Genomic DNA, 24,418 nt, shown 5'->3' with positions numbered 1-24,418 from the left:
AGAAGTGCAGAGAACATGACAGCAGACAATATGTGCAGGAAAGAAGTGCAGAGAGTATGGTGGCAGCCAGTATGTTCAGGAAAGGCGTGCACAGAGTTTGACAGCAGGCAGTATGTGCAGGAAAGAAGTGCAGAGAGTATGGTGGCAGCCAGTATGTTCAGGAAAGGCGTGCACAGAGTTTGACAGCAGGCAGTATGTGCAGGAAAGAAGTACAGAGGGCATGAAGGTGGGCAGTATGTGGGCAGTATGTGCGGCGGAGGAGTGTGGAGGGTATGACAGTGGGCAGCAGGTGCAGCAGAGGTGAAAAAGCTGAAGGTTTTACATCAGGCAATACAAGCAGAAGAGGAATGCATAGGGAATGGCAGCAGGCAGTATGTACAGGAGAGCAATACAAAGGGCATGAAAGTGGGCAGTATGTGCAGGAGAGGTGTGCAGAGGGTATGGCATCTCTAAGTGACACCTAAGACATAGCTATGTATTGCTGAATAGGAAAACAATATGTTATACTTAGATATCTTATTTAGTTAGCTTTCATCCAGGGGCGGACTGACAACTCATGGGGCCCCCTCATGGAGCCCCCTACTGACCCCGGGCCCTCGGGCAGTGCCCGAGTTTCCAAATGGCCAGTCCGCCCCTGCTTTCATCTCATCTGGTCTGAGCATTGGGAAAGATGGAGTATTAGTTGACTATGGGGGAGCAGATAACTGAGCCATTGGTGGGGCTTTGCTGAAAAAAAAATTGTTTTCCTACATACCCCAACCTCCAACTCTAACCTTCCTCTTAGACTCACCCTAACATTTACCCTTCTTTTGTCCAAGCCCTAAAACCTATCCTTGCTCCTCTCATTTGACCTAATGCTGGCCATTCATAATAAAATATAACTGTTCATTATAAAGATCCTTTGTGATAAAAGGATTGAATAATCCAGAACTTGATTGCATCAAAAGATTGTTCTTGTTTCATGCAAAAGGTTCAATCCATTTTGCAGTAAATCCCCTCCAGTTATCAATGGAACACGTATCCCCACTGGAAAATGTCCTCTCTATTCTAGTTTGTGTGACAATTCATAATTTATGTTATAACTTTTCTAATTTATTAAAAAAAAAAAACAACAAGAAACTTAATTTGATATTTGGATAGAGTAGGGACCAGTTGATGGATCTGAATTCTCAAGCTGTACAAATAAGGGCCTTTTTTTTCAGCACAGCAGAGAGTGATATGATGCTGTGAAAAGGAAACTAGATTTCCTCCTACTGGGTGGATTGAAGACTACATGATATTAATATTCAATTCATATTCAAATAAAAAAAATAAATTAAAATTAAAATAATAAAAGTTTATTTATATATATATATATATATATCCCATTCCTATGTGAGTACAAGTCTTTTTTAGAGCATAGCAAGCATGTGGTATCCTACTTATCACTTAGCCCCTTATGTTCTCTAAAGCTGAACACGTTCCTTATCTGTGCCAGGAGATAAATCTTTAGGAAGGCCGTAATCATTATTTTCCTTCAGCCAGTAAGTTGAATGAAATAAAACTGGGATGATTCCCCCATCCACACATTTGAGGTGGCTTGGGGAATCAATTCCATTGAGCTATGGTGTTCTGACGGCGGGAAGATTTCCCTGCCATCAGAATAAACTAATCAGCACTGACAGCAATAGCCAGCGGTGCTGATTGATCAGATGATCAACATCTGTACAACTACTGTCCCCATACATGGATCAAAGTTCAGCCAGTCACTGCTGTGGTTGCAGCTCTTCCAGTGAAAGACAATAATTCATGAAGGATAGGAGCTCAGTATATGCATCACTCTACAAATGTGTTGGCCAATGAAATACATCCTGTATATGCATTTTAGCTGTGTGTTTAATGATACTTGGGTGGAATTATCCTATAAACATGATTTTGATTATTTCTGTCATTGATCCTTAGGATTTTTTGGGTCAAGCATTTTGCACCCTCGGAGAAGTGATTGGGTCACCGAGGAGCCGGCTAGAAAAGCCTTTGACGTAAGTGAGAATGGGATTTAACATATGAAATATTAAAATTCTGAGTGTTTTGTTGTTCATTAATAGGGATGGATAGAACGAGCAGTGGTGATAGGAACAATTTCCTTATAGTTTTTTGTGTTTCTACCTTTCACTGGATCTCTGCTTTCTGTGTGATTGGCGGAACATAATATTGTCAATGGGTAGGGAAAGCAGTGTATGCATTAATTTATACAATGTTCAATGTGTCAGCTGAATAAGGCGGTGTGATTTGTTGGACAAGAATAGCAGAAAGCAGCCCGGCATTTAAACCACAGCAGTTTGAGTTCATAATCAATGTTTCCTGAGCCTGGTGGAGCGATAATGGCTGTTTATTGGCATCAGAGCTGACTTGGTACAGCTACAGAGTGTGTATTAGCTACAATTAACTTTATCCGAATGTTAAGCGAAACTTCAGGCAAAAAGCTAAATAATCAATTGATAAAAAAAAATACACTGTATATATATATATATATATATATATATATATATATATATATATATATATAGAAAGAAAATTGGATTGCTGCACATAAAAAAACTTTTATTGTTGAAAAATCACCATACAATAGAGTGATCCAAAAAAATGGACAGAGCCATACATCATAGTGTTCAACACTATTGAACACTATCATGTATGGCTTTGTCCATTTTTTTGGATCTCTCCTTTGTATGGTAATTTTTCAACAATAAAAGTTTCTTTATGTGCAGAAATCCAATTTTCTTTTTTCTATATATGGCCTTTGGGAGGGCCTGATTGCTATGCATTGTGATTGATCACAATTGTACACTCCTTCTATTTTACTGATATATATATATATATATATATATATATATATATTATATATTTATTTTATATATATATATATATATATATATATTTGGGGTTTTTTTTTTTTTAATTATTAGTTATTTATTTATTTTATTTTTTGCAATGAAGTATCTTTGCTGTGACACATGATCCCTGATCTTCCGTCTTGTCTCATCTATATAAAATACACCACAAGGGAACTTATAAAGTATACTGTCAATATTTTCTGGCATATCGGATGGTGTTTACTATATAATGCTCAGCATAGTCAGAGCTAGAAAAAATGTTACCCTTGATCACTAGAGATGAGCGAATTATTCAAAAATTCGGTTCGGCTGATTCGCCGAATTCGCGGAATAAATTCGCTTCGAGCCGAATATATTCGCTGCGAATTTAACTTATAAAAAGGGTGTTTCTAGGCTTCAGAGAGCCTTTATATTAGTGCAGAACACTGTACCTTTAATTTAAATGCCCTTGGAGTCTGCTGGGGAAGAGAAATAATACTGTCAGTCAGTATAACATGCAGATGAGTGCCGTCGATCTTAGAATCACCGCACACTTCACTCATTTGGGCAGTCACGGGGCCAAAACCAGAGTGTGGAGCCACAGTGTGGCGGTGGAGGCAGCAGCAATGGGAGGCCATACAGCACCCTATGACAAAATGGAACCCACCAGCAGTGTGAGGAGACCTGAAAGTGGCACATGGCAGAGTGTGGCAATGGAGACAGCAGCAATGGGAGGCCGTACAGGGACCCATGACACACTCTGGACCTGGCAGCAGCATGAGGAGGCGGTACAGGGGCCCATGACAGATTACGGGCCTGGCAGCAGCATGAGGAGTCGGTAGGGGGGCCCATGGCAGATTACAGGCCTGGCAGCAGCATGAGGAGGCGGTACAAGGGCCCATGGCAGATTACGGGCCTGGCAGCAGCATGAGGAGGCGGTACAGGGGCCCATGGCAGAGTGGCGGAGCGTAAGCAGCTAAAATTGAAGGCCATACAGAGGCCTATGTTAAAAAGTCCCCCCAGCAGCAGCGTGGGGAGACGACTATCAAGAGTCCAATGGCAGAGTGGCGGAGCAGAAGCAGCTTCAATTGAAGGCCATACACAGGCCTAGGTTTAAAAGTCCCTCACAGTTAATTCCAATAACGAACTCTACTCCTCCGTGCAATCTACTTACGAGACCCTGGGCAGGTCTGGGTCCAATTTGTGGTAGAGACTGGTTTTGTTCAGCCATGCTTGAGCGAGTAATAACAGGTCTGTGCTGCCCTTTGGTGTCTGGCTTAATGCGCACAACACTGAACGTCCCAGCGTTTGTCAACGATTTGCCGTTAAGTGATGCAAACCCGCTGAACCACGTTCATGAGGAGCCGGTACAGGGGGCCATGAATCAGTATGGACCTGGCAGCAGCGTGAGCAGACGACAGAGGCACATGGCGCAGGGTGGCGGTGTAGGCAGCATTATTCTGAAGCCATACACAGGCCTAGGTTAAAAAGCGGAAGCCGTCAGCAGCGTGAGCAGACGACAGAGACACATGGCGCAGGGTGGCGGTGGATGCAGCAGTATTCGGAAGCCAAACACAGGCCTCGGTTAAAAAGCGGAAGCCGTCAGCAGCGTGAGCAGACGACAGAGGCACATGGCGCAGGGTGGCGGTGGAGGCAGCAGCAATGGAAGGCCATACAGCACCCTATCACAAAATGGAACCCACCAACAGTGTAAGGAGACCTGAAAGTGGCACATGGCAGAGTCTGGCGATGAAGTCAGCAGCAATGGGAGGCCGTACAGGGACCCATGACACATTCTGGACCTGGCAGCAGCAAGAGGAGGTGGTACAGGGGCCCATGGCAGAGTGGCGAAGCGTAAGCAGCTTAAATTGAAGGCCATACAGAGGCCTATGTTAAAAAGTCCCCCCAGCAGCAGTGTGGGGAGACGACTATCAAGAGTCCAATGGCAGAGTGGCGGAGCTGAAGCAGCTTCAATTGAAGGCCATACACAGGCCTAGGTTAAAAAGTCCCCCCAGCAGCAGTGTGGGGAGACGACTATCAAGAGTCCAATGGCTGAGTGGTGATCCGGGAAGTCAGCGTTGTGATTGCAGATGCAATGCAGAGATAATATGAGGTGATGCCATGGGTGCGAAGAAGATCATATACCGTCGTACTTCCATCCATAAGACGGAACAACCTGCGAACCGGGAGCTTTATTGCCCTGACCCGCTGAGCAGCTTCTGGGATACCCAAGAGTTTGGCTTCTGTGGGGAATATGGTTGAAAACTGAAACTTAAAGGCATGTTGACGGAAGGGCACCAGTGTCAGTGCTCCGGAGGGAATATAGCTTCAAAGCTGACACTTAAAGGTATATCGACGGTCAGAGACCACAGGAAGTGGAGCTTGCGTCTTAAATCGACTGAATGTGGCAGACGTGAAACGTCTACGGGCCGTATATGGAACGGGTTGTTCCTCTTTCTGGAATAAGTGTTGGAAATGGCCACTCTTTTTGGTGTGGCGTTTTGTCTATTTAATTCCGATAACAGACTCTACTCCTCCGTGCAATCTAGTTACGAGACCCTGGGCAGGTCTGGGTCCAATTTGTGGTAGAGACTGGTTTTGTTCAGCCATGCTTGAGCGAGTAATAACAGGTCTGTGCTGCCCTTTGGTGTCTGGCTTAATGCGCACAACACTGAACGTCCCAGCATTTGTCAACGATTTGCCGTTAAGTGATGCAAACCCGCTGAACCACGTTCATGAGGAGCCGGTACAGGGGGCCATGAATCAGTATGGACCTGGCAGCAGTGTGAGGAGACCCGAAAGTGGCACATGGCGCAGGGTGGCGGTGGAGGCAGCAGTATTCGGAAGACATACACAGGACTAGTTTAAAAAGCGGAAGCCGTCAGCAGCGTGAGCAGACGACAGAGGCACATGGCGCAGGGTGGCGGTGGAGGCAGCAGTATTCGGAAGCCATACACAGGCCTAGGTTAAAAAGCGGAAGCCATCAGCAGCGTGAGCAGACGACAGAGGCACATGGCGCAGGGTGGCGGTGGAGGCAGCAGTATTCGGAAGCCATACACAGGCCTAGATTTAAAACTGGAACCCAGCAGCGTGAGCAGACGACAAAGACGCACATGGCAGAGGATGGATCTGGCAGCAGTATGAGAAGGCGGTACAGGGGCCCGTGGCACAGTGTGGTGATGGGGGCTACAGCAACTGGATGCCAGAAAGTGGCCGATAGGGCTATATACTGCATGGAATTATAAAGTTGTAAAGACAGCGGCCTATAAGGCTATACACACTATAACAATCATGACTTGATTGACCATTGGCCTATAAGGCTATACACAGCATGAATATCATGACTTATTCTGAGAGTGGTTTGGAAGGCTATATACAAAAAGTAATTCATGAGCTGTCCGGACAGCGGACAATAAGTACATATATACAAATCAATTCATCAGCTGTCCAGCCTGCGGCCTCAAAGGCGACACATATAGAAAGCAATTCATGAGCTGTTCAGACAGCGGCCTCTAAGGCGACAGATATACAAAGCAATTCCCGAGGTGTTCAGGGAGCGGCCTGAACGGGTAGGTTATTACTAAATATATTTTTGTGGCCAAACATCGGCCTATAAATAGATGTCTACACAGTGACAAAAAATTATGTCGCCAGACAGCGGCCCCTAAGGCGACAGATATACAAAGCAATTCCCGCGAGCGCACAGGGCCCACAGTGTCTGAGGATGGACTTTGGCGCAGAAAGGCAGAGACCAACTGACTACATAGGTGGTTTTTTTAGTACTTTATTTTGGCCTCCCTCTCAGCAGGTGTGAAAAAGGCCACCATTTTTGAACGGTAGTGAGGGTCCAACAAGGTGGACAGCCAAAAGTCATCCCTCTGTCTGATGGTTATTATTCGGCTGTCGCTACGCAAGCAACCGAGCATGCTATGGGCCATTTGTGCCAAGGAATGCGAGGGACTCCCTGCCTCCATCTCCACAGCATACTGCCACGGTGCGTCTGGGTCCTCTGTTTCCTCCTCCTCCTCTACCAGATGCTCCTGCTCCTCCACTCCTGTCCGCTGAGTGGAAAAACCACCCATTTCACTCAATAATTCCTGAGCACCAATGTCCTCTTCTACCTCCTCCTCTTCTTCCTGTCCTGCCCCCACAGGGGTCATGTGGGGTTGAGATCTGTGCGCCACGTCTACCGCACCCTGACCAGCCATTGTTAACAGCATTTGTTCCAGGACGTGCAACAGACGAATGACGTCGTTCATCCCATAGTCCTGCCAACTCACGAATAGCGTGGCCTCCTCAAAGGGCCTGAGCAAGCGGCAGGTGTCACGCATGAGCTGCCAATGGCTCACATCGAAGTTACACAGGGGAGTACCTTTATCCGCTTGTAACATCAGGAAATCGGTGATGGCCTTTCGCTGTTCGTAAAGGCGGTCTAACATATGTAGGGTTGAATTCCACCTTGTTGCAACGTCGCAGATCAGGCGATGCTGTGGAATTCCATTCTGCCGCTGCAGCTCAAGGAGGGTGTGCTTTGCGGTGTAGGAATGGCTGAAATGCATGCAAAGTTTACGTGACATTTTAAGGATGTCTTGCAGTGGGATGGTGGATTTTAGGAACCGCTTGACAACCAGATTGAACACGTGAGCCATGCATGGCGCATGGCACAACTTTCCTTGACGCAGAGCAGACACCATGTTCTTTCCGTTGTCGGTCAACATGGTTCCGATTTTCAGTTTGCGCGGAGACAGCCATCTGTCGATTTCTCTGTTCATTACACTCAGAAGTTCCTCCCCTGTGTGACTACGTTCGCCAAGGCATACCAGGTGCAGCACAGCGTGACACCGTTGCGCCCTGCACATGTGATATGCCGGTCGGGTAATGGGACTTGGCACGGGGGTGGCGGCTGAGGACACGGCGGAAGAAGAGGTGGTAGAGGCAGACATCTTTGCTGGACCAAGGACGTGCAAATGTGGAGGCAAAAGCGGCGTGACCTGTCCAAGTTGCTGGTGCGACTGTGCCGGCACCACGTTCACCCAGTGGGCCGTAAATGACATGTACTGTCCCTGACCGTAGTTACAGCTCCACACGTCGGCGCTGCCGTGCACTTTGGCAGAGACCGACATGCTCAAAGACTGGCCCACCATCTCTTCTACATGTGAATGCAGGGCTGGCACTGCCTTTTTGGCGAAGAAATGCCGGCTTGGCACTCTCCACCGCGGCTCGGCACAAGCCATCATTTCTCGGAAAGGTGCTGAGTCCACCACTTGGAAAGGGAGGGACTGCAGCACCAGCAACTTGGACAGGAGGACGTTCAGCTTCTGCACCGTCGGGTGCGTGCTCGCAAACTGTTGTCTCTTGGAAACGGATTCCAAGAAAGACTGCTGACGGAATCCGTGAAGAGGAGTAGCAGGAGAAGGAGCATCTGAACGAGCGGAAGATGCCAACGAGCGACAACTCCCCTCAGCAGAGGTGTTGGAGCCTTGACTGGCTGATAGAGGGCGATTGACGTCGGGTGACGGAGCAAGTAACGAAGCGGGTGATGGAGCGGGGGCTGGGGCAGGCAGAACCGCCGTATCTTTATCACGGTTTTCCCAGGCCACCGAATGGCGACGCTGCATATGCTGACGCAACGCTGTAGTCCCAACATTGGCCCCCTGGCCACGCTTGACTTTCTGGCCACATAGTCGACATACGGCTACGTTTACTTCCTCGGGCGGCTTGACGAAAAATTGCCACACCGCCGAATAGGAAACTTTGCCCCCGCTACTCCTCACTGGCTGACTGCTACTTCCTCCGTGCACACCGGCACCACTACTGGCCGTGGTGGTAGGCTGCAGTGGAGCTGGTGCTCTACTCCGTGGCCGTTTGGCTCCACTGACACTGCTGCGACCCTGCTGCCTCCTGGGCAACCCACCGACTGTTTTGCTCGCTGGCAAGCTGTCACCCTCTTCTCCTGATGATGCGGAAGCAATAGCCTGATGACGACGAGGCTGCCAAGTGCGATCAGCCTCATCATCATCAATTAGGGTCTCCGCGTCACTACTAGCCCCCTCGGCTGCGTGTGGGTCAGGAGACAGACCTGTCTCTAGACCGGCTACCGAGCCACTCTCCTCGCCAGTACTTCTTCGCCTGGCTGTTGAAGAGGCGGATGTCTCCCCCCGTTCCTGACCGCCCTCTGTTAGCTCTTCCTCACTGTACAGTGGGGCTGAGCCCACAGCATGCGATACTTCGCTTGGTGAGGGAACACCAAAGGACAGGGGCAGGTCGAGGACACGTGATTTCAGTGGGCTTGCTCCCGGGCCATGCCAACTAACGGTTGTGTCTGACGTACCCACCGACCGTTGGCTGTAGGTGTCAGAGGTGACCTGGGAAGAGGAAGACGACCGAGTCAACCAATCGATGATGGCAGGGTTGTCGGTGGAGACACGACCGCTGGATGACACCGGGAGCACTGGCCTCTGGCTGCGACTAGTGCTGCCTTGACCCCTTCCTCTGCTGCCACGTCTGCTCGCTCCTGAAACATTGCCTCCTCTGCCACTCCTCTGCGTGTTGTCTGACATACTCTTTAATTCAATAAGCACCCCAAAAATAAAAACGGATTTAACTCTTTGAACGTACAATAGTGGTTGTGAAGCAGAAAGTCAGTTTATTTAGCACAATCGGTCAATTGCAGCTTGCCGTTGGCTGTAAACTGTACGTTTATGTCACTGGAATGCACTAATCACCCAAAAAATATTACCGCCACCCGGCGTGTAAATGGATCTAACTCTTTGAACGTAAAATAGTGGTTGTGAAGCAGAAAGTCAGTTTATTTAGCACAATCGGTCAATTGCAGCTTGCCGTTGGCTGGAAACTGTACGTTTATGTCACTGGAATGCACTAATCACCCAAAAAATATTACCGCCACCCGGCGTGTAAATGGATCTAACTCTTTGAACGTACAATAGTGGTTGTGAAGCAGAAAGTCAGTTTATTTAGCACAATCGGTCAATTGCAGCTTGCCGTTGGCTGGAAACTGTACGTTTATGTCACTGGAATGCACTAATCACCCAAAAAATATTACCGCCACCCGGCGTGTATATGGATTTAACTCTTTGAACGTACAATAGTGGTTGTGAAGCAGAAAGTCAGTTTATTTAGCACAATCGGTCAATTGCAGCTTGCCGTTGGCTGGAAACTGTACGTTTATGTCACTGGAATGCACTAATCACCCAAAAAATATTACCGCCACCCGGCGTGTAAATGGATCTAACTCTTTGAACGTAAAATAGTGGTTGTGAAGCAGAAAGTCAGTTTATTTAGCACAATCGGTCAATTGCAGCTTGCCGTTGGCTGGAAACTGTACGTTTATGTCACTGGAATGCACTAATCACCCAAAAAATATTACCGCCACCCGGCGTGTATATGGATTTAACTCTTTGAACGTACAATAGTGGTTGTGAAGCATAAAATCAGTTTATTTAGCACAATCGGTCAATTGCAGCTTGCCGTTGGCTGTAAACTGTACGTTTATGTCACTGGAATGCACTAATCACCCAAAAAATATTACCGCCAGCCGGCGTGTAAATGGATTTAACTCTTTGAACGTACAATAGTGGTTGTGAAGCAGAAAGTCAGTTTATTGTACACAATCGGTCAATTGCAGCTTGCCGTTGGCTGGAAACTGTACGTTTCTGTCACTGGAATGCACTAATCACCCAAAAAATATTACCGCCAGCCGGCGTGTAAATGGATTTAACTCTTTGAACGTACAATAGTGGTTGTGAAGCAGAAAGTCAGTTTATTTAGCACAATCGGTCAATTGCAGCTTGCCGTTGGCTGGAAACTGTACGTTTATGTCACTGGAATGCACTAATCACCCAAAAAATATTACCGCCACCCGGCGTGTAAATGGATTTAACTCTTTGAACGTACAATAGTGGTTGTGAAGCAGAAAGTCAGTTTATTTAGCACAATCGGTCAATTGCAGCTTGCCATTGGCTGGAAACTGTACGTTTGTGTCACTGGAATGCACTAATCACCCAAAAAATATTACCGCCACCCGGCGTGTAAATGGATTTAACTCTTTGAACGTACAATAGTGGTTGTGAAGCAGAAAGTCAGTTTATTTTGCACAATCGGCAAACTGCAGCACCAACTGTGCACGACAGCCACCAAAAAAAAAAGGGTGTATGTCACTTTAAATTTTCGATTCTTTGATAGCTGTGGCCCTAAGTAACGATTCTGTGTCCCTGAGTAATGATTCTGTGTCCCTGCGTAACAATTCTGTGTCCCTGAGTAACGATTCTGTGTCCCTGAGTAACGATTCTGTGTCCCTAAAGTCTCTGTGGCCCTAACTCTGTCCCTTAATACAGACAGGTCTGTCTCTCTTGAATGACCGGAGGCTAATGGAGAATTCTAAGATGGCCGCGATTTATAGTGCTGGCTGGCTGCTGATTGGCTAATGCGATCACATGTCATAAATGCATTATGGGTCAGCGCGCCTTGTCTGCGCGCCTTCCCAGAGATCCCCGCCCCATCTTCTCTGTCCATTTTCTCCGTGGCCACACATGTCGCCGCCATTTTTGGGAAAATTCGATTCGTGCATCCGAAGTTTGCTAATCTTCGGATTCGTCGCGAATAGAATTTTTCCAAATCTTCGGAACGAATTCCACTTCGTCATGTTCGATTCGCTCATCTCTATTGATCACGTTAGTGCATTCTGCACAGGTTAAACATGGAAAAGCTTCTTTATACAGTATGTGGGACCTAAAAAGTGAAAAAAGTAAAATTTACTCTGATTTCTGCTAGTCTGCAAGTACTATTATATCCCTTTATATCCCTGTGTTAGAACTTCTATTGTGAACTTTGGTGCTGACTGTATATATATAGTCTCTCTCTGACTCCACTGAATACTGATATAGTTGTTGCATAGAATACATGAATAATGTATTCCAACACCCCCACTCAACAACTACTCCTTATATTAGTCCAGTTTCAGATCTCAGTTCTAAAGATCTGTTTCTTTTGGGTTGAAAGTCTTTACATCTCATCCTATGAATCTGTCTCTGGTTTAAATGCTACGTGAGCAACATAGGACAGACGTTTGGCTGGGATGCCTTTATTGCTTCTGGTGGATTTTCTGATTGAAGCCTCTTGTGGCCTGGTTTCCTCCTTAACAGTTTTGGGATTTTCTGTGTTCATTTCTATTTCTGTGTCACTTTGTTGCTTATCTTCACGTGACACTGATGTGGAATTTCCCTCAGTTTGAACCATTGGTGTTAGTTTATGAAATTTTGAGCACACAGAATTTTCATCAACAATTATACTTCTACTGATGGTTATCTTGTTTGCGTCTTGGTTAATGCAGTTTGTATGTTTTTTCTCCTTGGCAGTATTAACCACTTCACTGCAGTTCAGCTGATACAGTTCATTTGTAATTTTAGCCTTTGCAAGTAAGATATCTCCTTTTGTGGTGTTCCAACTGTCACTTTGGAAGGTCACTACACTGCCTTGTATTATAAGCTTCTTTACTGACAAAAGATTAGTTTCAAGATCACACAGGGCATACAGGACATTTTTCACAGGTATCTTCCTGCTGACACACCCTGGGAAATAAAATAAAGAAAACCATCTCCTATTCCTTCTGATTCTATTATTTGACCATTAGCTGCGGTGATTTTTTCGTTTTACTCTGGTCAAGGTGAATAAAGAAATTTCTGTCATTTGACTCGTATCTGCTGAATCAACACACTTTTGGCCTTTTGTGGTTGTTTCGTTTGTTTTTGCATTCAAGCTTTCCCGATTTTGATTTTAAATTGCCTTGTTTCTTGCACACAAAACATTCATGTGTTTCTTGTTGCATGTTACTGTTTTTATTCCTATTCTTTAAAGCAGACTCAGCGATAGAAGCACCATCTCTATTAATGCTCTCTGGTTTACGCTTATATTTATTCACAAGCTTACCCTTAACATACTCCAATGTCAGCTCATCATCTGGACGTGCATGAAGTGCTGTGACAAGCGTTTCATAGCTTTCTGGTAAATCACTAAGTAATAGTGCTGCAACGTGAAAATCTTTTATTTCTTCTCAGACTTTCAACCATTTCCAAGGTGTGCCCTATATTCTGCATATCCCGGCCTTTCATCAGCTTGGTGTGCTATAACTTTCTGATCAAATACAATCTATTGCTGAGATTAAATAATCAATAATACAGCGCAAACAATCATTGTAAATGTGAAAAAATCAAAAGTCCCAAACAAACAGTGCTTCAGTGAAAAAATATTCAGTTATATCCAAATCGGAAGTGTTCTGTAAATGGTGTCACCACACAGTGCTTCACAATCACCACCTAATACACTTCACACCAGGGGCGGACTGACCATTTGGAAACTCGGGCACTGCCCGAGGGCCCGGGGTCAGTAGGGGGCCCCATGAGATGCCCCTGGTACCTTTTTCATAGGCTTTTTTGAGTTTGGGCAAGGACACAGGGTCCCCATGATCACCTATTGCCCAGGGGCCCCATGAGTTGTCAGTCTGCTCTTGCTTCACACTCACCAGATTCGTTGGGACTCCTAGTTCGTATTCCATAAGAGTCAAAAAGGCTTAAACTGGTGAAGTGTGTCCTCTGGTATAGCCAGGACTCAGATAGATAAACCCCAGATTCCATATACTTCTTCAGTACTTGTACATGATCCTCATGCATGCAGGAAAGATGTAAAAAAACAAGAGGAGCAAACATAGTGTAACTCTGTAATACTCTTTTATTAAACAATAATAAAATATACAGTCAGGTCCATAAATATTGGGACATCGACACAATTTACATCCAAATCAGGTGAACGGTGTAGGAATTACAACAGTTTGCATATGTGCCTCCCACTTGTTAAGGGACCAAAAGTAATGGGACAATTGGCTTCTCAGCTGTTCCATGGCCAGGTGTGTGTTATTCCCTCATTATCCCAATTACAACGAGCAGATAAAAGGTCCACAGTTCATTTCAAGTGTGCTATTTGCATTTGGAATCTGTTGCTGTCAACTCTCAAGATGAGATCCAAAGAGCTGTCACTATCAGTGAAGCAAGCCATCATTAGGCTGAAAAAACAAAACAAACCCATCAGAGAGATAGCAAAAAGAGAATCACCAGGGATGAAACCTAGCGTCTGGTGATGTCTATACGTTCCAGACTTCACGCTGTAATTGACTGCAAAGCATTTGCAACCAAGTATTAAAAAGTGAAAGTTTGATTTATGATTATTATTCTGTCCCATTACTTTTGGTCCCTTAACAAGTGGGAGGCAAATATGCAAACTGTTGTAATTCCTACACCATTCACCTGATTTGAATGTAAATACCCTCAAATTAAAGCTGACAGTCTGCAGTTAAAGCACATCTTGTTCGTTTCATTTCAAATCCATTGTGGTGGTGTATAGAGCCAAAAATGTTAGAATTGTGTCGATGTCCCAATATTTATGGACCTGACTGTATATTGCACTCACATGTGTTAAAAAATTGAAAGCTTTTTAAAAGCAATGTTCCGCAATCCCTACATCAATGGGCACAGCAAATGGCTCCAGAGCGCCACACACAGCGTGTGCTCCACTCACCAGACATGACGTCACAAAGGTCGGACCAGAACCGGAAATTACATTGACACGTTTCACCCCCTCCTCCAGGGTATTATCAAAAACGGTTATAAAAAAAGGTTTTTGATAACGCCCTGGAGGAGGGGTGAAACGCGTCAAAGTAATTTCCGGTTTCCAGTTCCTGATCCGCCCATCACTGCAAGTAGGACATCACTGCTTCCTGGAGAAAGAACTACAGAAGGGATGTGCCAAGACCAGTGGCTGGGGGAATAGGAGGCATTGCAGCCACCGGTCTTACACATAGGAAACCAAAGAGAATTAATGGTTTGATTTGAAAATGAATAGGCTATTTCAGAGCAACTACTGAGTGAACCAGACGATGGATGACATATTCCTTGAAGGTAGGAAATCAGCAACAAAGACAAGGACAACGTAAAGAAGTTTTTGCCCAGAGTTCTGCTTTAAAGGAGGCTTTTACTGAAAAAAATATGAAGACTATGTTTGCCGACCTCCTTCTAATAAAGTAATCTAGAACTTTTTTTTTAAACATCTCCATGGAGCCCCCTGGGGTCTGGGGCTTAAGGCAGCTGCCTCTTCTACCCTTAATTTAGTAGTAGTGAATGCATTGCTAACTTTTTTTGTACAAGTGATATCCAAAAATGAAAAATGATGATCTCTCAGACTGTTTCATTCTATAGATAGACTAGTAGCTATTCTACGGAAAAGTACAGCAGCTTGTCATTGCGGCTGAATGGACCTTTAGGACTTTAGTATAACATAATCTTTTGTTCCCTCGGTTACTATGGCCACCACACACAATTACCACATGGAACTACTGTTGGAGGCACTGCATTGTGCTACGTAATGTAAAGCAATTATATCTCCCCGCGTTTCTGACTTGATCGCTATTATAATGTTGGAAACATAGAAATAACTGAGCTTTGGGAGAATTGAGAAGTATTTTAAACAGACTAAAAATAAAATGCCTCCAAAGCATGATAAAAGAATAGATGTATATGAAGTTGCAACCATTGTTTGGTTGCTTATTGCTATTATTGCATTATCGAAGATCTGCCCATTGTGCCCAGAGCTGCTGTTAGAAACTGCGGGGCCCCATACAGACAACCTGACAGGGCCACCTCGAAAAAAGAAACAGTTTACTAGGCTTCAGTTATGAGTGAACACAGTGAGTGATTGGTACCAATCACTCGTGTTCATTCAGGAAAGGAAGGGGCTGTTTGGGCAGCACAGTGGCTAAATGGTTAGCACTTTTGCCTGGCAGCACTAGGGTTGTTGGTTCAAATCCCAGCCACGGCACCACCTGCCTGGAGTTTGCATGTTCTCTCTGTGCCTACATGGGTTTGCCTCCGGGTACTCCGGTTTCCTCCCACACTCTAAAGACATGCTTTTAGGTGAATTGGCTCCTGTCTAAACTGGCCCTAGTATAGTAAAGTGCTGCCTAAATGGATAGCGCTATACAAGTACCTGAAATAAATACATTTTAGTGCTTTGTCCAGCAGCCTTCTAACAGGGAGAATGTTGGGAAGCACTAGGAGCCAATCCTCTGCCCTGCATGCCCACATGCTGACAAGGAACATGCCAGCAGGAGGTTTGGGAAAAGAGATGACCTCATAATTCTTTTTCTGTTCCTTCACTGTCCAATCACAGGTTAGCAGAAAAAAATGCACTAATGGAAGGGTGCCGGACAAAAGGATAAAAGAGTGCAAATTAATTTATTGGTTGACACATTTCAGGGGTAAGCCCCCCCCCCCTGCCAATTAGGGCTTCAGTTAAAATAAAAACCTTGGATGGACTGAAATGGACCAGGATTTCCCTGTGTGAACTATCCACTTGCCTTCCGGAAGATTTACCCCCCTTAATGATAAGGCCATTTTTTGCTATTCGGCACTGTGCTATTTCAACTGGTAATTGTGCGGTCATGCACTGCTGTACCCAAACAATATTTGTGTCCGTTTTTTGCACAAATAAAGCTTTCTTTTGGTGGTATTTGATCATCACTGGGTTTTAATTTTTTGTGATATAAACGGAAGAATCCTAAAAGTAAAAAAAAACCTGTATTTTCTACTTCTTACTACTTTGTATGAAATCACATCAAAGTCGCAGTGCCTCTTGGATGTTTTTTTTCTTCATTGCAATCATAAGTTGGGGGCAGGAAGGTGACCACACTTCTTTGCTTAGCTGCAGCAGAAAAAAATCAGGTTACCAGGCTTGCTAGACAACCTAACAGGGCTGTTTAAACCTTAGAACTGGATGGACAGAAAAGCAAACCCTTCCCACATGGAAGAAAAATATATCTGAAATATATTTTAGAAATAATCTTCCAAAATATATTGACATATACTTGAAATACTACAATTTTGGCCATATTCAATATATTTCAAAATATATTTCAATAAATATATATATATATGTTCTTTATATATTACAAAATATATGAAAAATATTTTTAAACATATATATTTTTTAAATATATTCTTCAGATTTCTGCTAACATATAAAAAAGTAATTTTAACATATATTTTTACATATATTTGTAAATACATTCCAGAAATGTAGGTTTGTATTTTTAAAGGCATACAGTATATTTGAAAATGTATTTTTAAAAATACTTTTCATATATTTTGTAATAAAAACACATTTCAACATACAGTATATATATATATTTATTTATTATTTGATTTTTTTATTGATTATATTTCAAAATATATTTCAATATAAATATATATATATATATACTGTATGTTGAAATGCATTTTTGTTACAAAATATATTAAAAATATTTTTAAAAATACATTTTCAAATATACTGTATGTCTTTAAAAATACAAATCTAAATTTTTTGGAATGCATTTACAAATATATGTAAAAATATATGTTAAAATGACTTTTTTATATGTTAAAAAAAATCTGAAGAATATATTTAAGAAATATATATTTGTAAAAATATTTTTCAGATATTTTGTAATATATAAATATTCAGATATTTTGTAATATATAAAAAAATGCATTTCAACTTTTCAAGATGCAATATATATAAATATAAAAATCTGAAGAATGTTTTTAAAAAAATATATATTTGTAAAAATATATATTTGTAAAAATATTTTTCAGATATTTTTCAGATATTTTGTAATATATAAAAAATGCATTTCAACTTTTCAACATGCAATATATATATATATATATATATATATATATATATATATATATATATATGTGTGTGTGTGTGTGTGTATATATATATATATATATGTGTGTGTGTATATATATATATGTATGTGTGTGTGTGTGTGTGTGTGTGTGTGTATATATATATATATATATATATATATATATATATATATAGTCATTTTAACATATATTTTTACATATATTTGTAAGTGCATTCCAAAAATGTAGATTTGTATTTTTAAAAAATATTTTTCATATATTTTGTAATGAAAATGCATTTCAACAACATAGAGTGTATGTATATATATATATAGAGAGAGAGAGAGAGAGAGAGAGAGAGAGAGAGAGAGAGAGAGAGAGAATATGGCTAAAATTCTGGTATTTCAAATATGTCAATATATTTAGGAAGAATATTTTTTACATATATTTAAAATATATCTTTCTTCCATGTGGGTATCTCAACCCGCTTCATGTTTGTGGGTATATATATTTATTTATTTATATTTATTTAAATATATTTTGAAATATAATGAATATGGCCCAAATTGTAGTATTTCAAATATATGTCAATATATTTGGGGAGAAATATTTTTAAAAATATTTCAAATATATTTTTCTTCCATATGGGTTTGCAAGGTAAAATGGGATTTAGCAGTTTGCCTGGAATTCAGCTTTAAGCAGAGTGTTCCCTGGGTAGTGTTGGCAGTTTGGCAGTTCACCGATTGATTTCACTTCTTGTCTGGATTTGCGTTTTAAGCTGAGACGTCTTGGCTCTGTCCCTGCATCCTCAAGGAGCGCAGGCATTCTTCGCAGACAGCATCTAGCATGTCTCTGCCGCGGCGCGCAGCCTGTCTGGAAACCTGTGACAAGCCCGATCCCCCTTAGCTGGCGAGCTGATTGCAATTAATGAATAATTAAAAGGTAGACTTTTAAGTGTTTCACGCTTGTATCATCGGCAATGTTAATTTAAGCCGCTAAGTGATTCTCTCAAGCTGGAGGTGAATGAGATTTGCTCCAAGTTTCACTATTTAAATTGAAATTAATCTAATTAGGGGATATCTGCGCCCGTTCCATAGCCGCACAAGTGATGATTCAGCAAAAAAAAAAAATAAAAATAAATAAGGAGTCATTTCTTTTTCATATGTTAATAAATGAGATTTTGAAAGGAGGGTGTTTTTTTTTCTGCTACATTTCCATTTGCTGATTTTTAGTGTTTTGTAAGACATACAAACACAACTTGGGTTACTTTTTTTTTTAGGTCATAGTGTGCATATAAAGTCAGTTATTTGTGCATTTCATTTTTTTAACTTCCTGGCCTGCGTCAAAGTCCCCAGGCTCCATGTACACGGGACACTTCTGAACGATGGAAACTGACTGCTGGAAAACGTAGGTTAAAAACATCTGTTTAGCCGCGTTTGCATACCGCGTTTATGAGCGTTTGCACTTAGAAGCGTTTTTTAAAGATAACCGCAGGAGACCTTCCAAAATGCCCAGAATGCACTGAAAAATGGTAAAAAATTTTCAGACATTTTGAGAGAAATAGAGGGAGCAGAAGCAGAGAGAGCAGTATTTGTTGAGATTAGCTGTCTTTTTTTTTTTTTTTGTGGTGTTGGATGTGTTCCAGCTCATTTCTGTGCAGAAATTATTGCAGCAGTGTCTAACAGATTTTCTTTCATGTGAAACCTCAAAGTACGGTGCACCAGGTCCCATTGAGTACCGGGAAAAAGCTTTTCATGCATTTTTCATGATGACAAAAGGCTCTGGACAGCATCTGGAAATGAAGGAGTTAAAAAAAAACCCACAACAGTAAAATCAGTGTGTATATGCAGTATGGGTGTCAAACTGACAGCCCTCCAGCTGTTGCCAAACTACAAGTCCCATGAGGCATTGCAAGACTGACATTTACAAGCATGACTCCCAAAGGCAGAGGAATGATGGGACTTGAAGCTTCACAACAGCTGGAGGGCCGCCAGTTTGACACCACTGCGGTAAAGCATGCTTGTTATACTCACTGTGGAACCTAAGGGGTTAATCCTCTTCACTGTGTAAAAAGGCATGTCTTCTCTGATCCTCCCCTTCTTCTACTGTCCCCGATCCATCTGCTGATAGTACAGAGCTCTAGGAGGCATTCTGCACATGCTCAGTTTAGTGTGTATGGCTAGAGAGTTTTTATTTCTTGGGAGAGTGCATGTGATCAGAACAGGACCAATCAGGACTGTCCAGACAGAGGGTCAGGGGTTATGCAGTGTCATAGGACAGACAAAGGAGAATGAAAACTCTTCCTACAAGCTCTATCCAGTGCTCAGCTGGACACTGACAGATGTCACAAGACTGCTATATACTGCTGATGGGAAAAGGTATTTAGCAGTTTATATTTACTAAAATAATTGCATTTCCATGTTCTGTGTACTGTGGGAGACCAGATATAGTGAATTCAGGGTCCTGGGTTTAGTAGCACTTTAATTAGTTTTTAACCACTTGCTGACCACAGATAGCCGAATGACGGCTACACTGCGGCCGGCCAGTTCTGGGAGGATGTCATATGACGTCCTCCCGTGTGCCCCTGGGGGCGCGCACCCAGCGATCTCCATGATCGCTGTGTCCTATGGACACAGCTGATCACGTGATGTGGTAAATGGCTAATCACAGTGGCCTTTTACCAATGACACAGCAGATCACCGGACAATGCAGTTGCTTTCATCCACATTAGACTCACTTGCTCCTCTAACAACACGAAGCATCAGGCCCCGACCATTACAACCTTGGCAGACTGACAACACCAGAAATCTTAAATGACATAGTCGTGCGCTGGAGCGATTGTAGCGTAAAACCAAATCTCAACAAGCATTCACCCGATGTAAATCTGCTTTCTTAACGTACAATTCCCCCCTTCATGCTGCCAAACAAGCCTACTTTGTCACTGTTATTAATACCTTGTCATCCAGTCCTCGTCGTCTCTTTTCTATTTTTTAACTCTCTACTTTCTCCACCTCCACCCAGTACCTCACTCACTGCTCACGAGATTGCAAATCATTTCAAAAACAAGATTGACGCAATTCGCAGGGACATCGCCACTGCACAGACATCCATCCCACTTAGCATACCTTATACTAAACCTCCCTCAACACTTTCCTCTTTTGACCTTCCTACTACCAAAGAGGTCACTAAGGTTTTCTCAGAAGCCCGTCTCACCACCTGCCCCCTGGATCCTGTCCCCTCACCACTACTACGGTCACCCTCTTCTTCTATCCTATGCTCCTTCACTCACATCTTCAATCTTTCCCTCTCTACTGTTGCCTTCCCCTCCCCTCTAAAGCATGCGCACATCACTCCCATACTTAAAAAGCCCTCCCTGGACCCCACCAACCTGAACAACTTAAGACCCATCTCCCTGCTGCCATTTACCCCTAAACTCCTAGAACGCTTAGTCTACATTCGCCTGAGCTCCCACCTCACCAAAAACAATCTTCTTGACCCTTTACAGTCTGGCTTTCGCTTGCTATACTCCACTGAAACTGCCCTACTAAAACTCACTAATGATCTACTAACTGCCAAAACCAATGGCCACTACTCCGTACTCCTACTACTTGACCTCTCTGCGGCTTTTGATATGGTTGACCATCCCCTCCTCCTCAAAAAAACTCCACTCTCTTTGCCTCAGAGACTCTGCTCTCTCCTGGTTCTCCTCTTACCTATCGCAGCGCTCCTTCAGCGTTACCTATAAAGCTGCCACCTCCTCTTCACTCCCTCTTTCTGTAGGGGTCCCTCAAGGTTCTGTCCTTGGACCCCTACTCTTCTCCATCTACACTTCCTCCCTTGGTCACTTGATAAACTCTGATGGCTTTAAGTACCATCTCTATGCTGATGACACACAAATCTATCTTTCTACCCCTCACCTCACCCCTTCAGTCTCCTCTCGTATTACTAACCTACTAAGCGACATATCGGCATAGATGTCACTCCACTTCCTCAAACTCAATCTTTCCAAAACTGAGCTCTTAGTATTCCCTCCAGCCCGTGCCCCCTCCCCCCGACTTCTCCATTAAGATCAATAACACAATCATCAGTCCCTCTCCTCATGCCAGGGTACTAGGTGTAATCCTGGACTCCTATCTGTCCTTTCAGCCCCAAATCCAATCGCTGTCCAAATCGTGTAGACTTCACCTCCGCAACATCTCCAAGATACGCCCGTTCCTAACCTCGGAAACCACTAAGCAACTTATTCACTCCCCTGTTATATGTTGCTTGACTATTGTAACTCCCTCCTCATTGGCCAACCTCATCGCAGGCTATCCCCGCTTCAGTCTATCATGAATGCTGCTGCCAGAGATATCCACCTTACTAACCGTTCTGTATCAGCCACCCCTCTCTGCCAATCCCTCCACTGGCCTCCACTCAGTGTCCTCCACCCCTCTCTGCCAATCCCTCCACTGGCCTCCACTCAGTGTCCTCCACCCCTCTCTGCCAATCCCTCCACTGGCCTCCACTCAGTGTCCTCCATCCCTCTCTGCCAATCCCTCCACTGGCCTTCACTCAGTGTCCTCCACCCTTCTCTGCCAATCCCTCCACTGGCTTCCCATTGCCCAACGGATAAAATTCAAAATATTAACAATAACATATAAAGCCATTTATAACTCTACCCCAAATTACATAATCGGTCTTATCTCTAAATATCACCCAAACTGTCCTCTCCACTCCTCGCAAGACCTCCTACTCTCTAGCTCCCTTGTCTCCTCCTCCCATGCTCGTCTCCAGGACTTCTCCAGAGCTTCCCCCATCCTCTGGAACTCTCTACCCCAATTTATCAGACTATCACCTACTCTGCTCACTTTTAGGTGATCTCTGAAAACCTATCTCTTCAGGGAAGCCTGTCCTGCCCTCAGCTAATAATGGAATCTTCTACTCTTCCAACCAGTCCATCCCCCACAGTTACTGCCTTTTATACCACTAGCCCCTCCCTCCTAGATTGTAAGCTCCAAGGACCAGGGCCCTCCTTTCCCTCTTGTATTGTTGCTGTATTGCCTCCTGTTATATTGTAAAGCGCTGAGCAAACTGTTGGCGCTATATAAATCCTGTATAATAATAATAATATTTCTTTCCTGGAGGAGAATGAACAGAACCATAGAGGAATGAAGGGGAGGTAGGTGCTTCCAGTAGGACCACCATTACAGGTGACCTGTTGCTTTGCTCTGCGTGGGCACACCGGTTCATTTGATGGTGTTTGAGGGCTGAAATTAGCTGAACTAAAATGTGAGAGGGAGCTCGGGGTTGCCATTAGCCGTGTAATGATGCTTATTAGCCGTCTGCAGAGCATTGGCATGGAGTCGGTGAGTTGTGAGATGTGCCAGCTTTCTCAGCACAGCATCAAAATAAGCAGCAAGAGCACACCATCCTACTGTAATACAATTCATTTCATCAGTTAAATCCAATTATAAAATATACTCCCCGCCCCCGAATAAACAGTGCTTGTCTGTGGCTAGCGTGTCTGTGATTGAAGGAACTGTACAACATGAGGTCAATGTGCTTGTTGATTTTTTTTCACAATATAAAGGCTCCATGCAAAACAACCCCAAAAATGCCAAAAGTACCATGTTTTACCGCGTTTTTCAGGGTTAGAGCATTTTTACAGCTAAAAGGCTCCATGCACACGGGGTGTTTTGATGACGCTGGTAATGTTAGCTGTGTAAAGTCACGTTAAAGTGAGTTTTTCCAGCTTTTTTAGCATTTTTCGATTAGCATTTAGTGGCGTTTTTCCACGCTTTTCTGCGTTTGCATTTTTTAGTGTTTTTTTTTTATGCAAATGCATTTTACCACGTTTTACATAATTTTGCCATGTTTTTCATTGTTAGAGTGTTTTTATAGCTAAAAGGCTCCATGCACACGGGGTGTTTTGATCACGCTGATAATGTTAGCTTTGTAAAGTCACGTTAAAAAAAAGTGAGTTTTTTTCAGCTTTTTTAGCGTTTTTGGATTAGCGTTTAGCAGCATTTTTCCATGGTTTTCTACGTATGCATTTTTTAGCGTTCTTTTTTTACAAATAAAAACTTTTTTTTTGGTAAGAAAAAACAAAAATGCTGCTTTGCTGCATTTTACCACGTTTTACCTCGTTTTGCCGCGTTTTTCATTGTTAGAGTGTTTTTTGCAGCTAAAAGTCTCCATGCACACGGGGTGTTTTGATAACGCTGGTAATGTTAGCTTTGTAAAGTCACATTAAAAAAGTGAGTTTTTTCAGCTTTTTTAGCATTTTTGGATTAGCGTTTAGCGGGGTTTTTCCACACTTTTCCGCGTATGTATTTTTTAGCGTTTTTTTTTTTTTACAAATAAAAACATTTTTTTTTCAATCGATACTATACTTAGAGCATTTTAATTTATTTGCTTTATTTGACCTGCTTGGAGCAATATCTTCATCTTGAGGAGAGCCTGGGATTGGGAATCCATCCACTATTTGTATACCATCCACTATTTGTGAGTTTTTTCAGCTTTTTTAGCGTGTTTGGATTGGCATTTAGTGGTGTTTTTCCACGCTTTTCTGTGTATGCACTTTTTAGCGTTCTTTTTTTACAAATAAAAACTTTTTTTTGGTAAGAAAAAAACAAAAATGCTGCTTTGCTGCATTTTACCACGTTTTACCTCGTTTTGCCTCGTTTTTCATTGTTAGAGTGTTTTTTGCAGCTAAAAGGCTCCATGCACACGGTGTGTTTTGATAACGCTGGTAATGTTAGCTTTGTAAAGTCACATTAAAAAAGTGAGTTTTTTCAGCTTTTTTAGCATTTTTGGATTAGCGTTTAGCGGCGTTTTTCCACACTTTTC

At 43.1% G+C, this 24,418-nt stretch overlaps 1 protein-coding gene across 1 annotated transcript in view; it reads left to right on the top strand.

Moving 5' to 3' along the window:
- The window catches only part of CPNE9 (copine family member 9), a 513,553-nt gene that overhangs the window by 227,031 nt on the left and 262,104 nt on the right, over positions 1-24,418 (top strand). Inside the window, exon 8 of the mRNA XM_089654338.1 lies at positions 1,942-2,018. Coding sequence (XP_089510464.1) covers positions 1,942-2,018 — 77 coding nt within the window. The remainder of the gene's footprint in view (positions 1-1,941; positions 2,019-24,418) is intronic.

This window comes from Staurois parvus, unplaced genomic scaffold (genome assembly GCF_062004578.1).
Source record: "Staurois parvus isolate SC_StPar_1 unplaced genomic scaffold, SC_StPar_1.0 ptg000757l, whole genome shotgun sequence".
NCBI classification, from domain to species: domain Eukaryota; kingdom Metazoa; phylum Chordata; class Amphibia; order Anura; family Ranidae; genus Staurois; species Staurois parvus.
Note: the sequence above shows the minus strand (reverse complement) of the source record. Positions and strands in the feature narration are given on the sequence as shown.